The sequence below is a fragment of the Anabrus simplex genome, chromosome 1 (genome assembly GCF_040414725.1).
Source record: "Anabrus simplex isolate iqAnaSimp1 chromosome 1, ASM4041472v1, whole genome shotgun sequence".
Taxonomy (NCBI): Eukaryota; Metazoa; Arthropoda; class Insecta; order Orthoptera; family Tettigoniidae; genus Anabrus; species Anabrus simplex.
Window position 1 is genome coordinate 964,647,003 of NC_090265.1, and position 20,433 is coordinate 964,667,435.

A 20,433-nucleotide genomic window follows, 5' to 3' on the forward strand; every position below is an offset into this window, starting at 1 on the left:
CAGACGCAGTGTGCATTTTGCAGGATGGTATGTCTCTTCCACCAGTTCCGCTGTGCCGAGACCTACCCTCTCTGCCTTCACTACTGTTGAGGTCTTCACCATAACCCTGGCAAGGGACCCTTACACGGGACCCTTACATAGGACGACCAGCCTGGTCAGCAGGACCAAGGTTTTTTAAAGGGGTGTTACTCCTCATCACTCGCGATTTGTCCTGACTTGTGACAGATAATATTATTATTGGTTATTGTTGTTGTTGTTATTGTTACTACTACTACTACTACTACTACTACTTGTGAGGTGTGGTTATGAAGTCGTTTCCGCCTATTAGTATTATTATTATTTACGTAGTTATGTACGATTTTATTTGGTATAAATCATAGTCATATCATTTATTATTTGTGTCTTGTGTAACAAAACATGTGAGGTTATGTCACGACATGTCTGCTGTATGTATATTAGTAAGGGTTTGTTTAATGTAAGAACACGTAATTAATAATATATAACTTATTATTACCTGTAAATATGATGTATAAATCCAATGTAATGAGGTACCATACAGGGTAATAGTTCAAAACAATGTATCTTTGTCACTAGAGAGTTACATAACATTCGATCCATTTGTAGATAGGTTATTGGAGACTCTAGAAATTACGAGGAAACATGATGTGTCATACTTTTCTAGAAGTCTGGTCAGGCAATGTATATAAAGAGGCAGTCTTGGGAGTTTGAGTTGAGTTGTTAGCAAGACTTGCAGTTGAAGTCATTAGCCGAGTGGGTGAACTCATGTTGTGATTTTGTTGAGTTGATAATCGAATGACATGCTAACGTAGCAGTCTTTTCTTCTGCTTCGTAGAAGTGTTTTGTTCGAAATGGTGGTTCATTGATGTGTGTGTAGAATGTGTAAATAATTTGTATATAAAATAGTGTATGCAATTGAGAGCATCGCATGTGTGCGTCTTTGTAATTACAACAACTATATTCCTACATTTGCCTCTCATGAACCCAACATCAAAGCCGGATCATGCGTACAGTCTCATCAATCAAGTTTATTCATAACTTAGACTTTATCTCCTTCTTCCAAGTACATTCCTCCTGCCATTGTTCCCACCTGTTTGTACCAACGATTATATTTGCTACTTTCATGTATGTTACTTCTAACTTATGAATAAGATACTGTGAGTTCATCCAGTTTTCATCCTCCGTACAGCAAAGTAGGTATGAAAACAGACCAGTGTAAATAATTTCAGCCAGGAGCTGACTTCTTTCTTATAGAATACTGTTTATCACAACTGTTAACTCACTGCATTAGCTTTGGTGCACCTTGATTCAATCTCACTTGCTAAAGGTTACGTATCCATACAGACGCACACGAGATGCTTATCAGTTGGTACAATTATTTTTATTTACATATTCATAAACTGACACACACATAACCTTAATCACAGCATCAAAACACTTCACTTCGAGAATATCAACAAAGCCGCCATTATTAAAAACAACTGCCAACACTTCAATGTGGAGATGCTACTTTGAAACACAGTTGAAAACAGATGACTGCGTATCTCAATATAAAGATTGCAAATATTGCATGTCAGCCTGGGATATATATTTGCTAAACCATAACTCTACTAAACAACAATTAACTAACTTCCAACAACTCTCTGTCAATGACTCAGCAGTAACTAACAGTAACTGTCGAGATCGTCTCTTTATATAGGTGCCTGGACAGGCTTCTAGAATGTTGCATTACAAAATATATCTTTGTGAAAATTCTGGAGTGTCTAATACATCGGTTATAATGTATAGAATATTCTCATTCTCATGCCTATTATTCTGGAAGTTACAGCGTGTTTCATAATTATGGATTACAATTTATATATATAGGTAAGAATAAATGATAATATTAATTTACAGGTATTTACATTAACAGAACTGATATAAATGTCTATGTACAACACGTTTCATGACATAACCTCACACACAATACGATCATTCAACTACGTAAATACTAAATGGATGTACATCACCTCACGGCTATACACACAAGCAATAATAATAATAATAATAATAATAATAATAATAATAATAATAATAATAATAATAATAACCATAATTGTAAAATAATAATAATCACGATCATAAAATAATAATAATAATAATAATAATAATAATAATAATAATAATAATAATAATAATAATAATTTTATCTTGATATTTGCATTATTTACTCATGGGTGAGAGAATATTGTTTTCAAGTTATACCTCTTATTGCACTTGTTTCACCTCCTGCAGTGCAACTTTTTTCCAAGGCCCTTTTTGTTGCTTGCCTGTTAGCTCACTTCAAAGACTTCCTTCCATCATCAGAATTTTAGTTTAATTGAAAATATTGAAAATGAAGAAGTGGGTTCCTCTTTGTCTTTCTCTGTTCTGTCTGTTACACGGGCTACACTTAACAGAAGTTAGTCGTTATAGTCTTCTGATGTGTACGGCTAGACTAAAAGTGGCCTTTCAATCAGTGACTCCTTGTCTTGAAAGGAAACATTTATTCCAAGGACCATGAACTGCTCTTTTATACAAGTGATGTTGCTGCAGAGTTGCTAAAAGCTTGAAAGCTGTCGTTAATGGGTGCTATTCTTACAATAAATATAGGTTAAAAGAGTTCCAACGTATGAGTATAACAGCAGGGCCCTGTTTCATAAAACTAACTAATAATATTAGCTAATAATATTAGAACTCATAAAAATAATTATTAGTTAACCAAATTCTGTTTCATAAAGATTTACACATGACTAATAAAATATCTTCACTAATAATATTAGTTCATTAGTCAACTGATACAAATGGGGGCTTAGATTTGGTCTGTTGCATATGTTCTTGGTTTGGGTTTGTTCCTAACAGTAGGCTAATGCTTGACTACAACTGACTATTAATCCACATGTTCAAAAGGCTCTTGATATTTTCGTTGTTGTGACTTCAATACATATGAAAATGAATAAAAGAAGTGAAAATAATGTGAGAGAAGAAAATTTCTTTGCAGAAAGTGATTGAGTTAAAGCATCACCTATTCTCACCCTTTTGCACACTATAACTCTCCTTGTTCCTTTTACGTTTTTAATTATTATTATTATTTCATGTGCTCTTAAAAATCTCTGTTGAGATGGACTAGCAAAATCTTTGTTTAATACCCCTGTTGGTGGGGGCAGTAGAATAACAGCCACGGTATCCCCTGCCTGTCGTAAGAGGTGACTAAAAGGGGTCCCAGGGCTTTCAACTTGGGAGCATGTGTTGGCAAACATGGGGAACTGAGATGAGTCCTGCCATTGCTTCAACTTACTTCTGCCAGGCTCCTCACTTCCATCTATCCTATCTGACCTCCTTTGGTCAATGCTTGTTCTTTTCCGACCCTGACAGTATTAGGTTGTGAGGCCAAGAGAGTCTTTCATTTTCACGCCCTTATCTTTCTTTAGCCGATACCTTCATTTTTCAAAATGTTGGATCCTTTCCATTTTTCTATCTGATTAGTGTTATTATAGATGATGGTTGCCTAGTTGTAGCCTACTTCCTCTTAAAACAATAATCATCACCAGCATCATCTTGGTTTACTGGTGATATAAGCCAAGAATTTAAAAGATACTAGGAGTGTCCGAGCAGAACTGCACTAGAGAAACACAATGATACTGTGTATCACTACCAACCGGTGGAGTGCAATGCGAAGCTGCTATTTTAAGGTTATACTTCATTCCTTGCAGTGGAACGTTCTATTACCTACCAATCCTATCAAGCAAATAGTCAAAAGTTATGGAATCTAACCTAAATCTCCCATTGTACTGGTATTCATATGTTTATTACATGTCAGTACAGGCTGTTTTTGACGTAACATTTATTGAACGGTGAATACCTACACTCGTTCCTTATCACTATTTGAATCAGAGTTGACCGTTTAAGGTTAATGGAGGCAAATCAACTGTTACAACATTAACAAACAGGAGTTTTAAAACTGAATTTGAATATACTTTGGATGAGGTAGTTATCCCAAAAGATGGCAAGTGCAAATACTTAGGTGTGAGATTTGAAAGTAATATGCACTGGAAGGGTCATGTGGATGACATTGTTGGGAAAGCATACAGATCATTACATGTCATAATGAGGCTACTTAAAGGATGCAACAAAGAATTAAAAGAGAAAAGTTACTTAAGTATGGTTCGTCCATTATTGGAATATGCAAACAGTGTTTGGGATCCTCACCAAGAATACCTAATAAAAGAAATAGATAGTGTGCAGAGGAAAGCAGCAAGATTTGTAACAGGGGATTTCAGGAGAAAGAGTAGTGTGTCAGAAATGTTAAAGGAACTTGGGTGGGAAACTTTAAGTAAGAGAAGGAAGAAAACTAGACTTATAGGATTATATAGAACCTATACAGGAGAAGAAGCATGGGAAGATATCCGTGAGAGGCTTCAGTTGGAAAATAATTATATCGGCAGGACTGACCACAAATATTAAATTAGAATGAATTTTAGCAGAAGCGATTGGGGTAAATTTTCATTCATTGGGAAGGGTGTGAAGGAGTGGAACAGTTTACCAGGGGTAGTGTTTGATCCTTTTCCAAAATCTGTACAGATATTCAAGAAGAGAATAAACAGGAACAGAAAAAATAAATGAAATGTTAGAGGGCATTCGACCAGTGCAGGTTAATGTAAATAAAAAATGTGTGTGAATAAATTAATTCCATCCCCTGGTCTAAGGAGTTTGGACAGCCAAAGTAGGGGACTGCCTGTAGGGGTGAAGTACAGTGGGGACTTCGAGGGCCCTGGGACTGCTATGGTAGCTGTGAAGGCCCTTCAGGAACCCTGAAAAGTGGTGGCAAAAGGGGCTCTGGTTAAGACGCAACAGGTCGTTATGCTACTTAGGTTCCAGAATGGGTAAAAACAAAAAAAAAAAAAAAATAATAATAATAAGTAAAGAAATGCAATGTAAATTTTAATCTTATACCAGTTGTATAGTATCATTTGAAGTAATTCCACATACTGTATATCAGTTGACTATATTTGTAAGTAGTACAGGAGATAGTATAAGTAGAATTTTGTAAACAGTATAAATTTATTAAGGATGAGCTGTGTGTTTAATAGAAAAAATTGTTAGCGTAAATTGTGTAATGTATTATAGGAAAATTTTCTTCTTGTTAATTTAATATTTAGTGCTTGACAATAATGTATTGTAGTGTACCATTTGCCACCGAGGTAGACACCTCATTTGCAAATAAAGAGATTTTGATTTTTTTGATTTGATCTTCATGATTTTAAGCCAAAATATTAAAATACCGCTCACTTTGTTTTCACTGATAATATGAGTAACTTTTATTAGTCATGTTGTCTATGAAACAATTTACTAATATTATTAGGAACATCTACTAATAATTTTGACTCATAAACTAATAACTGATATTATTAACTAATAATTTAGGAAACATAATACTAATATTATTAGTTAATATTATTGGTTTCTTACTAATAATATTAGTGAAAGATGTTTTATGAAACAGGGCCCAGATCATGATGTTGTAACATATCCATCTATGAGCACAAAGAGTTAAAGAAGCAGTATGAATTAAGTTAAAGTAGTGTGTATATTACCCTTAATCAATTAAGGGATAAATTGTTTGAATAACCAATAAACAAACCAACTAACCTTCCAATGCCTTCACCATACTTGACAGTACCAAAAATTATTGTGCCTGCGAGAGCATAGAAGAAAACCAAGAGGAACATCCCAAAAATGATGAAGAAACTTTTGCAGACTGACACTCCCACTGTCAACATGAGCATCTTCAGGGTGGCATGCTTGCCGGTAATTGTGAAGAACCGTAAGATTACAACCATGAAGCCAACTGAATATGATAAATCATTCTGAAAGTAAAGAAAATCTTAAAATATATAATAGATTTGACAAGTAGGGTAAAATAAATGAAAAATAAATTGAACACATTAGGCAACATATAACAAGTTTCTTACAGTGAAATATTTTCATTTCTAGGTTCAAAGAATGACAGAGCACTCCGTGAAGGTCCACATCACAATAATATTCTTTTTCTTCACTTTGACACTAGAACACTTCTAGTGTATGTATGGTTGAATGGGTGTGGCCAAAATTGAGAATTTGATTACAGCACACCACTACAACCTTTGCATTGTACTTAGGCCTATACGGGAAAAATTCAGGTTTATTAACCTGAAATATTTTAAGATTTTGAACATGGCAAAAATGTTATACAAAATTTTGTACAAATTCTCGACAGTTGAGCTGATAATCAAGTTGTTTTGTTCCTTAAAATAACAATCAACACCACCAAATTCCCAACAAACATCTAAGTATTCTTCTTGGATTGTGATCTCTATAATTTATAGTTTGTTTGTACCTTTCCTTTGATAAGAAGGAAACCATACTTTTCAATGCTGACTTGGTTAGACATAACTTAAAAGATATCCAGTCCATCAAACACACAAGTTCAAATATAATATATAACACTACAACATACCTGTAAAAGATACACACTATTTAACAAAGAATGACATCTTTTATTCTAAAAGAACATCCTCATATTCTATCAAATCACTTTAAATCACGCGTATACAGGGTGTATTTAAATTAATCTTTTTTTAAACCCCTATGGTGCAACAGCCCCAAAGAGCCGTGGCCTACCAAGTGACCGCTGCTTAGCCCAAAGGCTTGCAGATTACGAAGTGTCAAGTGGTCAGCAAATTGGATCCTCTCGGCAGTTATTCTTGGCTTTCTAAAACGGGACCGCCATCTCACCGTCAGATAGCTCCTCAACTGTAATAACGCAGGCTGAGTGGAACTCGAACCAGCCCTCAGATGCAGGTAAAAATCCCTGACCAGGCCCGGAATCGAACCCGGGGCCTCCGGGTAAGAGGCAAGCATGCTACCACTACACCACAGGGCCAGCTTTTCTAAATTATACCGACAAAAAAATCAGGGTTACTCTTTGTTTTATATAAAGAACGATGGTGCAATCAGATTGGTGGAGAAAATGTTATATCATCTGATAGCCAGGCAGGCGTCAATTTTTGGTAGTGGGACGGGGTCTCCCATAGTGCATTGGCACTGCCGGTGCCTTAAGTGGCCTACGCAGTGGCCTCCACGGGATGCACTAGCCATGCGTCTTGGTGGATGTGCTATTTACCGACTGATGAGCCCAACTTAGTACACTGGGGCGAAACGCTGGCAACTGGGAGCGAGTTGGCTGGAAAATATTTAATGTCCAATTACTGACCATTTATACTGGTATGAAAATGTTTCTTTCGAGAAAATGATATTACTTTATAATGTCCAGATGCGCGATTTAAATTATTAACTCTCTGTATTTGCTGTGTCATAGCGCAAATCGCTGCCCACTGCTGTGTTTCAGGGAAGGAAAGGGAAGTGGGGTGTATGATGGACACATAGATTAACGTATCAACAAAGATGCACATGAGATGCTGTCAGTTGGTACAATTATTTTATTCACATTTACAAATTAACACACACATAACCTTAATCACTGTTGCCAAGACAAAATACTCAGACAAGACAAAAGCCAATCGCTGCACATGGAGAATACAACCTTGGAACACAAATAAAACAGTTGACTGCTTAAAAGCATGTCCACACGTGGTCACAAGTATAATCTTACTACACATTAACTCTTTTCCAACAACTCGCTTAACAGTAACTAACTTCACCGTCAAGATCGTCTCTTTATATAGGTATCTTGACCAGGCTTCCAGAAAGACACATTACAATCAATACCTTCTTGAAAACTTTTTTTTTTGTTAATTGCTTTACATCGCACCGACTCAGATAGGTCTTATGGCGACGATGGGACAGGGAAGGGCTAGGAGTGAGAAGGAAGCAGCCATGGCCTTAATTAAGGTACAGCCCCAGCAGCAATAATACTAATAACCCTAATAATAATAATAATAACAACAATAATAATTCGACAAAAAACAAGAAACCTTAGACCACAAGTTAGCGTGCCTAAAGGAAGAGTAGGCTAAATCATTAAACGAAAACAGAAACACAAAAACGCCTACTGCCTCACGGAACAATACTCCAACTACAATCAACTTTGTGACAGGTGTCTCATCAAGAAAGAACAGCAGAATTGCATTTTTATCATCAAGAAAGGACAGCAGGATTTCATTTTTGTTTGTAATATTTTGTATTGTGAGAAATGAAGAAATAAGAACTCTGGACTCTGCTGGAATTATTTTTTATGTAAATAGAAGAAATATTAATTTAAATATGTTTGTAATAATTTTTTAAATGTAATTTTGGGGAAGCATCAAGGTATATGGAACTGTAAATGAACATTGCAAGATGCGAGAATTATTTTTGAAGTGATTTTTTAAAATTTAAATTTTATGTAATTGATCATTTAAATTAATGTCAGCAAGCGTTAAGAAAAGACATTTGGGACATTTTTAACTTAAAGAATTTCTTGAAGAATTATTTTAAAATTATTTTTTAAATTCTGTATGTCAAAAATTGTAACCTTGTAATCAGATTTTTAAAATTTTGAAAGGTGCTTCAATTTTGAGGCATCCTATACCACACGTGCGGTTACCAATCTTGAAACAGGTGATGCAATTCCTCTTGCTTCAGCAAGTCAGGAAATGACCACATATGGTCATACAATTGGATTGGCCAAAAGAACGGGCTTTCCAATTGGCGAAAAGAACGGGAATCTAGTGGAATTTGTATCCGATTGGTGGTTTGTGATCTGGCCATTTCCGGTCTTCTGCCGGCTTTGCGTGTATGATGCAAGTTCTTGACGTCTATTCCATTTGACCATCCTCGAGAGCAGTCGCGCTCGAGGGTTCCCCTCGGGAACCCCTACCCTGATGGGTAAGTGCTACTTCTGTGTTATTTGTTTGATTTAAATTAATTCCTTTTGTGTTTCGGTATTTTCTTGCTAAATGTAATTTTCTAGGTTTTAAATTCAACGTGTCTGAGTTTGCCCTAGATTCCTGTTGTTTCTAATAGCAATTCTTTCACCTACATTTGTTTTAAATTATACATTGTAACGCAGCATCACCGTTCTATGTGAAACTGAGTTTTTCACTAAGTTACTTAAGATCTCGCTTATGTCTTGATTTTGGTTTCATGGAACTGTATTTTGTTAAAGTCTTTTAAACATCCTCGATTTGTGAGTTAAGTATCAGTTGTTATGTCATCTAACTTTGTTTCTTGTAATATTTGTTTTGTTAATGTTAATATGATGAGTTTCGAGGTGGATGATCGTAATCTTTTCTCCCCCATATTGTCATACCTTCCCATGGACCTCAATAGGGATCCTGAACCTTCCACAATCCCTTCTTTAGTTGTCATCAAAATCAAATCAAAATCTCCTTATTTGCAAATGAGGTGTCTACCTCGGTGGCAAATAGTACACTAAAATACATTATTGTCAAGCACTAAATATTAAATTAACAAGAGAAGAAAATTTTCCTATAATACAATATTATACAATTTATGCTAACAATTTTTTCTATTAAACACACAGCTCATCCTTAATAAATTTATATTGTTTACAAAATTCTACTTATAATCTCTCCTGTACTACTTACAAATATAGTCAACTGATATACAGTATGAGGAATTGCTTCAAATGATACTATACAACTGGTATAAGATTAAACTTTACATTGCATTTATTTACTTTTTTTTTTTTTTACCCATTCTGGAACCTAAGCAGCATAACGACCTGCTGCGTCTTAACCAGAGCCCCTTTTGTCACCACTTTTCAGAGTTCCTGAAGGACCTTCACAGCTACCGTAGCGGTCCCAGGGCCCTCGAAGTCCCCACTGTACTTCACCCTACAGGCAGTCCCCTACTTTGGCTGTCCAAACTCCTTAGACCAAGGGATGGAATTAATTTATTCACACACATTTTTTTATTTACAATAACCTGCACTGGTCGAATGCCCTCTAACACTTCATTTATTTTCTCTGTTGCTGTTTATTCTCTTCTTGAATATCTGTACAGATCATTATTAGGCCTGTAAGTTTTCCTTCGCATCTGGGGCCTGTTCCACGAACAAACTTTGCAACTTTTAACTTTTCACTTTTCACTTTTTACTTTCCAGTTCAGATTTTGTACCACCATCACTTTTTCAGATTTAGCTTACAAAGTGAAAAGTTAGGAATCTTTTCACTTTTCAAGCCTGGTATGTTCCTCCATTGATACAGAAACGCAAAGTGCAAAAAAATGAAGTGAAAAGTTTTCAGAAATCTTACGAAGAGATGATTCCCTTTTTATCTGTTAATTAACAAGTATGTACGCTATTTTCTCGGCGTAGAATTTTGTTTAGTGATATAAACATGTTACGACATGAGCTTTTGTTAGCATCAAGTGAGGACAGTGATGAAGAATCTAATAGGAGAATGTGCATAGATGAGATTAATTTTCATAACCTCACTTCGACGGATTTTCGCGAGTGATTTCGTATTAGCCCAACACAGGCTGACTATATTCTTCAAATGATCGGTCATTTATTGAAACATGCAACGAAAAGAAGTCAATTCCTTCACGAAAAAAAACAAATTCTTATATGCTTACATTGGTTAGTAAATGGTGCCCAGTTGCACGGTGTAAAACCAATGCATGGGACATCAAAATCAATTATTTGCAGAACTGTTACCAAAGTTGTGGATGTTATAGTAAATGTAACATTTCCTAACAATACGTTGGCATGACAATCCACATAATATAGCGATGGGATTTCTAATGAAGGGTTAATTTCCTTCTGTGTGTGTATGTGTTGACAGCTCTTGTTGACATTGATGTGTGTCGTCATCTGAGAGGTTATCTTTAAAGTTTTCAAAAAGGATGTCACGTTTCTCCTTGACAACTTTCAGTACTGCCAGCTTCTTGTAATATTAACCTTTCTTTCCCATGATAGAAACTTAAACGGTACCACAATTATACCGTCAAGTTCGCCGCGAAAAGTAAAGCATTAAAATCATAGAGTATTAGGCCTATACAGTTTGCTCATAGAATAAACTCAATCAGATCACTCATTCGCAAAGACCTTTCACTTTGCTAAGAAATTGAAAAGTACAACCTAGATCATGGTGGAACAGAAAGACTTTAACACTTTTCAAGAATTGAAAAGTGAAAAGTGCAAAGTTGCAAAGTTCATTCGTGAAACAGGCCCCTGGTTTGATTTTGTGTATTTATTATCTACCATCGTATTTCCATGTTTTGATGTGTAACCACCGGTAACGTATTATTTGACTATTATTTTAAAATTTTCCAGGTTCAGTTTTATTATCATTATTATTACTTTTGTTTGTATAGGTGTATATCTCGATTTACAGTTACAAACTTATCCGACACCACATTTTCGGATAATGAAATACATTCATTCAACCAAGGCCTAAAATACAAATGACCTAACCCACAAAAAGCTGAGGACATAATTACCACAACAGCTGAAGCCGAGTCAAACACAAACAAAAAAATTATCTTAGGTAGACAGAATGATGTAAGATATGAAATAAAAAAGAAAGTACCCACTCTCGTAAAAGAAGTTTCTAATAATAATAAATTCACCTTGTTAAAACAGACCCAAGAATTAAGAAAAAAAGTGGACACCAATAATGTCATAGTAACTAAAGCCGATAAGGCAACACCATAGTCCTAATGAATAAACAAGATTACATTTAAAAAAACAAGAGTTCTTTTCTGATAAAACTTACTCGACGATCGTTAAAGACCCCATTATAAAAACTCGATCAACCAAACCAAACCGAACCAAACCCCATGGCACTACGGCCCTTGAAGGGCCATGGCCTACCAAGCGACTGCTACTCACCCCGAAGGCCTGCAAATTACGAGGTGTCGTGTGGTCAGCAAAACGAATCCTCTCGGCTGTTATTCTTGGCTTTCTAGACAGGGGCCGCTATCTCACCGTCAGATAGCTCCTCAATTCTAATCACGTAGACTGAGTAGACCTCGAACCAGCCCTCAGGTCCAGGTAAAAATCCCTGACCTAGCCGGGAATCGAACCCGGGGCCTCCGGGTAAGAGGCAGGCACGCTACCCCTACACCACGGGGCCGACACGTATAAAAACTCAATGTAGTCTAAAAACACTCCCAAAACTCGCCATTTTTATTTAATGAACATGAACATCAGAAACTCATCAATATGAATCCTCAACTACCCAGCACCAGATCATTGCCAAAGATACACAAAAAAGATGTTCCTATTCGCTCTGTCATAAATAGCCAAAATAGTCCAATATAAAACTTCACAATTCCTTCAGAAATTTCTCAAAAAACACTTTAAATTCCATAACAAACACCCCATAAAAAAACTCAATAGAACTATGTGAAATCCTAAATAAATTCAATTTACAACCTAATTACACAATGTGCTCGTTTGACATCACCAACATGTACTCGAATATTTCAGCTAAAGAAACTACAGAAATTATAAAAAATAATCTTTCCAATTACAGTACTTTAAATTTAATGGAAATAGAAGAATTCATAAAATTACTAAAATTTTTTCTGCATAATAACTATTTTACCTTCAATAACAAGATATACAAACATGAAGATCTAGCCATGGGAGACCCTATCTCGGGAATACTCGCCGAAATTTACAAGGATAACCTTGAGAATAGTAAAATAATAAAGAAACATTAATGGATTGTGTCTCTGGCTATGCTATGTAGATGACACATTGGCAATAATCAACAAAAGATGTAACAATAGTGAAAACATACTAACTTATTTAAACAGCCTAGACAACTATATCAAGTTCACCAAAGAGGACGAAGACCATAATTCAATTAATTTTCTCGATATTACAATCACAAGAACTTCAGACAAATTCGACTTTCAAATCTACAGAAAATCTTCTTTTACTCCCACTACCATAAAACAAAATTCTCTACACCCACAGTTACATAAACAAGCTTCATTTTACAGTTTAGTGTACAGAGTGCTAAAAATTCCTCTTTTGGCTGCCAATCTAAAGAAGGAAATAAATACCATAAAGGAAATAGCCAGCTTCAATGGATACAATCCCTCAATCATAAATAAAATAATCAGTAAAGTGAAATTAAAACTAGCCACAAACCTCTCCCAAATACAGTAGAGTCTCGCTCAACCGACCTTCGCTTATCCGACATTCCGTGTTATCCGACACTGGTTGACTTAATTTTCAACTTTTGGTGGAGACTAAAGGACCTGCCTATATCTGGCCCCCTTCTGCAAGAAAAGGCGGTATATTTCCAGAAGGAAGTTTAATGAAGGGGACCCTAAATTTACTGCCAGTGCTGGGTAGCTTCATCGGTGGAAAAAACGGCACGGAATTAGGCAGCTTAATATCTGTGGAGAAAAACTGTCAGCTAAATCCGATGAGGTTGTGAAATTTAAAAAGGAATGTCAAGTAATAATACTTGCTGAAGGATTAACCGGTTAACAGATTTTAAATTGTGATGAGACTAGGCGAAATTTCAAGATGCTGCCATCAAAACTCTCGCAGCCCAAGCCGAGACGTCTGCACCTGGCTACAAGCGTAGTAAGGAAAGATTTACTGTTCTTGCCTGTAGTAATGTTACTGGGTACTTAAAAGGAAAATTGCTTATGATTGGTAAAGCAAAGAAGACTAGGGCATTTATAAAAATATTTCTGTTAATGCTCTTCTAGTCCATTACACGAATCTCAAGGTTGCCTGGATGTCTGCTGACATCTGTAAAGACTGTTTTGTTACACAGTTTGTTCCGGTTGTAGAAAAATTTCTAGCTTCAAACACTCTCCCTAGAAAACCTCTTCTTCAACTAGACAACGCTCCATCACACCTAAATGAACAGCAACTTAGAAGTGGTGACATCAAATTCACGTTCCTCCCTCCTAACGTGACGTCATTATGCCAGCCAGTGGACCGAGGTGTACTGGAAACACTGAAGAGGAAATATCAGCGGAAACTCCTTTCATCCTTGATTGTTGGCAAGTTTCTTTTCGTAAGATACTTGGAATGTTTTCGTTCAATAGTGCATGTACTGTGCAATTGAACTGATAATTCAATAAATAGAGTGCTGTAAAACATGTTATTTTAGTAATACAGTACGGCCTTCCTGTTTGTTTTAGTTAATTTTCAAAGTAATTCTGTATTATCCGACATTTTCGCTGATCCGACATACTCCAGGTCCCGTTTGGGTCGGATAATCGAGACTCTACTGTAGAAACAAGCAAATCAAAATATACAACCTTTACCTATACCAATCCGATCATACATCAAATTGCCAACCCTTAAAAAAAAAACAAGAAATTAAAATAGCCTTCAAGATTCAAAACTCAAATAAAAAATTGTGTTTCAACCACAACATGATAAATTCTGACAACAACAAATATTCAGGTTCTGGCATCTATAGACGTCAAAGCAGATCAAGAGGAGCATATTGATTAGTCGTCCGATGAGACAACGTTCTTACAATGAGAGGTAAAATCTGACGTTCTTTTAGTCATTTTTATGAATGGTGACTATATTTACTTTAACCATGTATGGTAATAATTGATTTTTTACACCTAGATACAAAAAAACGCCCACTACAGAAGTCATTCAATCCGTGGAATGTAGTAGTGTGCCTTCAGAATTGTTTTGCAGAGTGTGAATAAAAGACACCCCATTTTCTGAAGATGAAAGGAATTTGGGATTGGAATTATATCGTAAGTAGATCAATGTATTTATATATATTTACTTTTACAAGAAAAACAAGCGTTCACAGGAATTGCGTTCTTGTCACCGTTTTACAGGTCTAATTGCCGACAGGGTTTTGGATACCGATATGACAGTGGAACTGGATGGCACATTGGATATGTCAGAGATGACTTTGATTTCGAGGAAGACAATATTGAAACACCGTTATTTGACCTCGTCTCCAAAAATGTTGCTCCTAACCCTGCATCCACAACAACAGCTGAACGATGCCTAATCCCAATAACTTATAAGAAGAAGGTCGTCGAGTATTGCTGAAACAAAAGTGGGACACAGGGGAGCTTCACATCAGTGAAACACAGGTTTTGTAAATTAAAGTTCCGGCAAGAGCTTTACAGGTGGGAGCAACAACTGGAAAACGGTGGCACAATGGGAGAAAAAAATTAATTTGTTACAAAGAAGACTTATCAAAAGTTCAAAGAAAGTAGACAACAAAACAAAATTGTTCACGATATAAATATAAAAAATGGGCCTTAAAGTACGCTCGTCTAGTTAACTACGACACGTTCCGAGAGTCTCATTCCTGGGTAATGAGTTTTAAAAAGAAATTCAAAATTGGATCAAGAAAAATTTGCAAATTTGTATCTAAAAAGTACCAATTTGTACAAGAAGATACTAACTGTAACGCGACACTGTCTGTTGAAGAAGTGTCGCAATTAACAGAAAGTCACGGCCCAGAGTGCGTGTTTAATACTGATCAGTCTGGTTTTCATGAAGAGATCCATTCTGGCAGGACCAATAATGAACGAGGAGAAAAAGTCGTATTAGCGGAAGCACAATCTATGAATTCACTAACTCATAGCTACACAATACAGCCAATAATTTCGGCAGATGGACAACTCCTGCCGAAGTTGCTAGTGGTGTTGAAAGAAAACAATGGCAAATTTGGTCCTAATATAGGAAAAAACTATTTACCGCACCAAATGTGTACACTTTGCCTTCAAAGTCTGGAAAACTGACCAAAGAACTTGTCCAGAAATAGTTACGGGATGTTTATTGTGAGCTAGTACCAGAGTAAGTGTTTTAGTTCTCGATTCCTGGACTGGACAGACAGAAGCAAATATTTTAAATGCTAAAATTGGGAGTAAGAAAATCATTAACGTTCAAACAATTCCGAAAGGAGCCACTGGACTTATCCAGCCGTTAGATGTTTTGGGCTTCCGCATTTGGAAGCAATTTATACGTATTTTGTATGATTTAATTTTGTTAAACTCGTTAGACATCAAGGTACATTTAAGGAACAACATTTTAAAAGTGCAATCTTTGACGCACAACCAGTTCTCCTCTCCGCGTTTTCGTAGCATGTGGCAGTACAGTTGGTACAAATGTGGCTATGTTAACAAGAAACCTTCACAATTTGTTAATCCAGTCGATTTTTGTTTGAAAGAAGAGCCTTCCTATAATCAATGTAATACTTGTGAAAGCGACAGCGCTGTAAGATGTGCATGGTGCACACCATATCTGTGCCTTGTACAATTTTTTGTAAACAATCACTATTGCACTAATTACAACGAGTAACAAGAACTCGGGCGTGAATTCTTCAAACCTTATTGGCATCGTTGTTCAAACATTGTCCTTTGTACACTTGTTTCATGTGCTGTTTTCATATTTACGTTTTGCACATCTAATCGGGAAGTTAAGGGGAACGCGCTAACTATACGCTGTCTGGCTGCTGGCGCAGCTCGACACAGCCCGGTTGGCTCACGTCCATTGCTTCGCTCCTCCCTACCTCTCCGCCAAACCCCGATACTCCCGTGGCACTTTTAATTTTACGACTATTTATTTGTTCTATTTTGGCATTTAAACTTGCACTGGGGACATGCAGTTTTCACCTTAGCATTCTACTGCCTCCCACAAATATTCCTACCAAATTTCAACCGAATCCGAGTGAAACACATGTATGTGTTCCCTCGTTAGTCAAACTCTATTTTTATCCTAAATTACCCTAACAGGATACAAACTGCTGTTAATTACTGAATACTGAAATGAATACACAAGAATTACACAATTCTAAACTGCAATTAAGCCTATCCTAATTGCAAGAACAGCATTTTATTAAGAGACTTTCTAAGGATACCTATACTATACTGGTACTACACAAATATTTTACCATAATAAAATAAGCACGCTAAATTCTAATAAGATATTACTCGTATACTACTGTACTGTACAGTACACTACAATAATTTTAAACTCTGTTCAGACGTATCCTAATTACAATACCGGTACAGTATGTCAGTACTAAGCACAAACAGAATTTAATATTGCAAGTTTGAAATTTGCAAGAATGTCTTAAAAGTAGGACTATTAGGCAGTATCATATGGTTATAAAACATGTATGAGGCAGTTTCTAAAAAGTAACTATGATCGGTGGAAAATGGTAAATAAAAATGTAAACAGACTCTGGGAAGGGTTTAAAGCAATTGTTGAGGAATGTGAAAACAAGTTTGTACCTTTAAAGGTGGTAAGGAATGGTAAAGACCCACCTTATTATAATAGAGAAATAAAGAGAGTAAGAAGGAGGTGCAGACTGGAAAGAAATAGAGTTAGAAATGGCTATGGAAGTAAGGAGAAATTGAAGGAACTTACTAGGAAATTGAATCTAGCAAAGAAGGCAACTAAGGATAACATGATGGCAAGAATAATTGGCAGTCATACAAATATTAGTGAAAAATGGAAGGGTATGTACAGGTATTTTAAAGCAGAAACAGGTTCCAAGAAGGATATTCAAGGAATAATTAATGAACAAGGGGAGTGTGTATGTGAGGATCTTCAAAAGGCAGAAGTATTCAGTCAGCAGTACGTAAGGATTGTTGGTTACAAGGATAATGTCCAGATAGAGGAGGAGACAAACGCTAAAGAAGTATTAAAATTTACATATGATAACGACATTTACAATAAGATACAAAAGTTGAAAACTAGAAAAGCGACCGGAATTGATAAGATTTCTGCGGATATACTAAAGTACTGAAGTACTTATCTGATTATTGGTTGGTTGAAGGAGCTGTACCAAATGAATGGAGAGTTGCTATAGTAACCCCTGTGTATAAAGGAAAGGGTGATGGACATAAAGCTGAAAATTACAGGCCAGTAAGTTTGACATGTGTTGCATGTTAGCTTTGGGAAGGCATTCTTTCTGATTATATTAGACATGTTTGCGAAATTAATAATTGGTTCGATAGAAGTCAGTTCGGATTTAGGAAAGGTTATTCCACTGAAGCTCAACTTGTAGGATTCTAGCAAGATATAGCAGATATCTTGGATTCAGGAGGTCAAATGGACTGTATCGCGATTGACCTGTCTAAAGCATTTGATAGGGTGGATCATGGGAGACTACTGGCAAAAATTAGTGCAATTGAACTAGACAAAAGGGGTTGCAATTTTTTTAGAAAACAGAACTCAGAGAATTAGAGTCGGCGAAGCTTTATCTGACCCTGTAGTAATTAAGAGGGTAATCCCTCAAGGCAGTATTATTGGGCCTTTGTGTTTTCTTATATATATAAAAATGATATGAGTAAACAATGCCTTTGCTGGCGAGATGTAGTGTTTACAGTGCACTATGTCTTCTGGTATGGGCTATATCAAATTTGTTACTTTCATTGACCTGTCTCAGTCTCATCCTTGGCTTTGACAATATGAAAGTGACTGAGGTATAAGTGATGCTAGTAATACCATTGCTTATTCAGCCAGTCCCTGTTATGAATGGTGTAAAAATATCGCTCATAGGGTCGGTTGGTGCATGCATTTCAGTGGGCTTGGCAGACGGATATGTAATAGCAACGGCTGGCTCAGTGAGGAAAGCAACGGGAAACTACCTCACTCCTCATTTTCCTAGTAAGCCTCTTCAGTGACGCCTAGGCTATTTATGACTGCTGTTGGCGGAGCTGCAGAGGATCAAACCAGCCTTTGGGCTGAATACCCAACATACATATACACATGAGTAAACAAATGGAATCAGAGGTAAGGCTTTTTGTGGATGATGTTATTCTGTATAGAGTAATAAATAAGTTACAAGATTGTGAGCAACTGCAATGTTACCTCGATAATGTTGTGAGATGGACAGCAGGCAATGATATGTTGATAAATGGGGTTAAAAGTCAGGTTGTGAGTTTCTCAAATAGGATAAGTCCTCTCAGTTTTAATTACTGTGTTGATGGGGTGAAAGTTCCTTTTGGGGATCACTGTAAGTATCTAGGTGTTAACATAAGGAAAGATCTTCATTGGGGTAATCACATAAATGGGATTGTAAATAAAGGGTACAGATCCCTGCACATGGTTATGAGGGTGTTTAGGGGTTGTAGTAAGGCTGTAAAGGAGAGAGTATTTAAGTATCTGGTAAGACACCAACTAGAGTATGGTTCCGGTGTATGGGACCCTCACCAGGATTGCTTGATTCAAGAACTGGAAAAAATTCAAATAAAAGCAGCTTGATTTGTTCTGGGTGATTTCTGACAAAAGAGTAGCATTACAAAAATGTTTCATAGTTTGGGCTGGGAAGAATTGGGAGAAAGAAGATGAGCTGCTTGACTAAGTGGTATGTTCCGAGCTGTCAGCGGAGAGATGGCGTGGAATGACATTAGTAGACAAATAAGTTTGAGTGGCATCTTTAAAAGTAGGAAATATCACAATATGAAGATAAAGTTGGAATTCAAGAGGACAAATTGGAGCAAATATTCGTTTATAGAAAGGGGAGTTAGGGATTGGAATAACTTACCAAGGGCGATGTTCAATAAATTTCCAATTTCTTTGAAATCATTTAAGAAAAGGCTAGGAAACAACAGATAGGGAGTCTGCCACCTGGATGACTGCCCTAAATGCAGATCAGTATTGATTGATTGATTGATTGATTGATTGATTGATTGATTGATTGTTTTTGTGAAGTTAAGGTGAAATAAATACGTGTACCAACTGACAGCATTTTGTGTGTGTCTTTGTGGATACATCATGCTTACCATTAATTTTCAATTTTTTTCTTACCTTTGGTAATTCTCATTTAACTATTTATTTCTCTAGTTGTATCTAGCCATTAGTTACACATGTAACCTAGTACTAATATACACTGATGTTCATAAAAACCAGAACACCTTGAAAGACTAGAGATAGGAAATTCATATTCACACGACATGTGCACTAGTATGTACTGAAGAAATGATTAGCATTTGAACCATGTCGGCCCTCAGGTTCAAGGTCCACATTGACATCTCGGCGCCGCACCACCACCGACTGGTAAAATGTGCCTGCAGCTCTAGTTGTCACTATAAACTGAAGATAATTGATCAGTGTGACTTGACCAGACATGCAGAATTCTTTGCAGACGTATGCAAGAACCGTACCGTCAAATGGGTGAGTTTGCAAGAGGGCAAATTATTGGCATGAGAGAATGTGATGCATCCATCCGGGAAATTGCTGCTTGTGTGGGACGAAGTGTGTCGGCAGTGCAACGTATGAGTACAGAATTGTTCACAGAAGGCTGTAGAATACAACAAGATAGGTCTGATTACACCACCCAGACCACACCCCGAGAAGATCGACACCTCATCCAAATGGCATTGCAAAACAGATCTGTGTCCTCCTCGATTCTGGTGGAACAGTATAACACATCGTGTACTATCAGGAGTGACAGTCCATTGCCATTTATTACAGTCTGG

At 36.5% G+C, this 20,433-nt stretch overlaps 1 protein-coding gene across 2 annotated transcripts in view; it reads right to left on the minus strand.

Moving 5' to 3' along the window:
- na (sodium leak channel non-selective protein na) overlaps positions 1-20,433 on the minus strand; it is a 711,066-nt gene that overhangs the window by 142,682 nt on the left and 547,951 nt on the right. For both annotated transcript variants that reach the window (XM_067148870.2, XM_067148869.2), the window contains exon 24: positions 5,686-5,903. In XM_067148870.2, the coding sequence (XP_067004971.1) occupies positions 5,686-5,903 (218 nt within the window). The remainder of the gene's footprint in view (positions 1-5,685; positions 5,904-20,433) is intronic.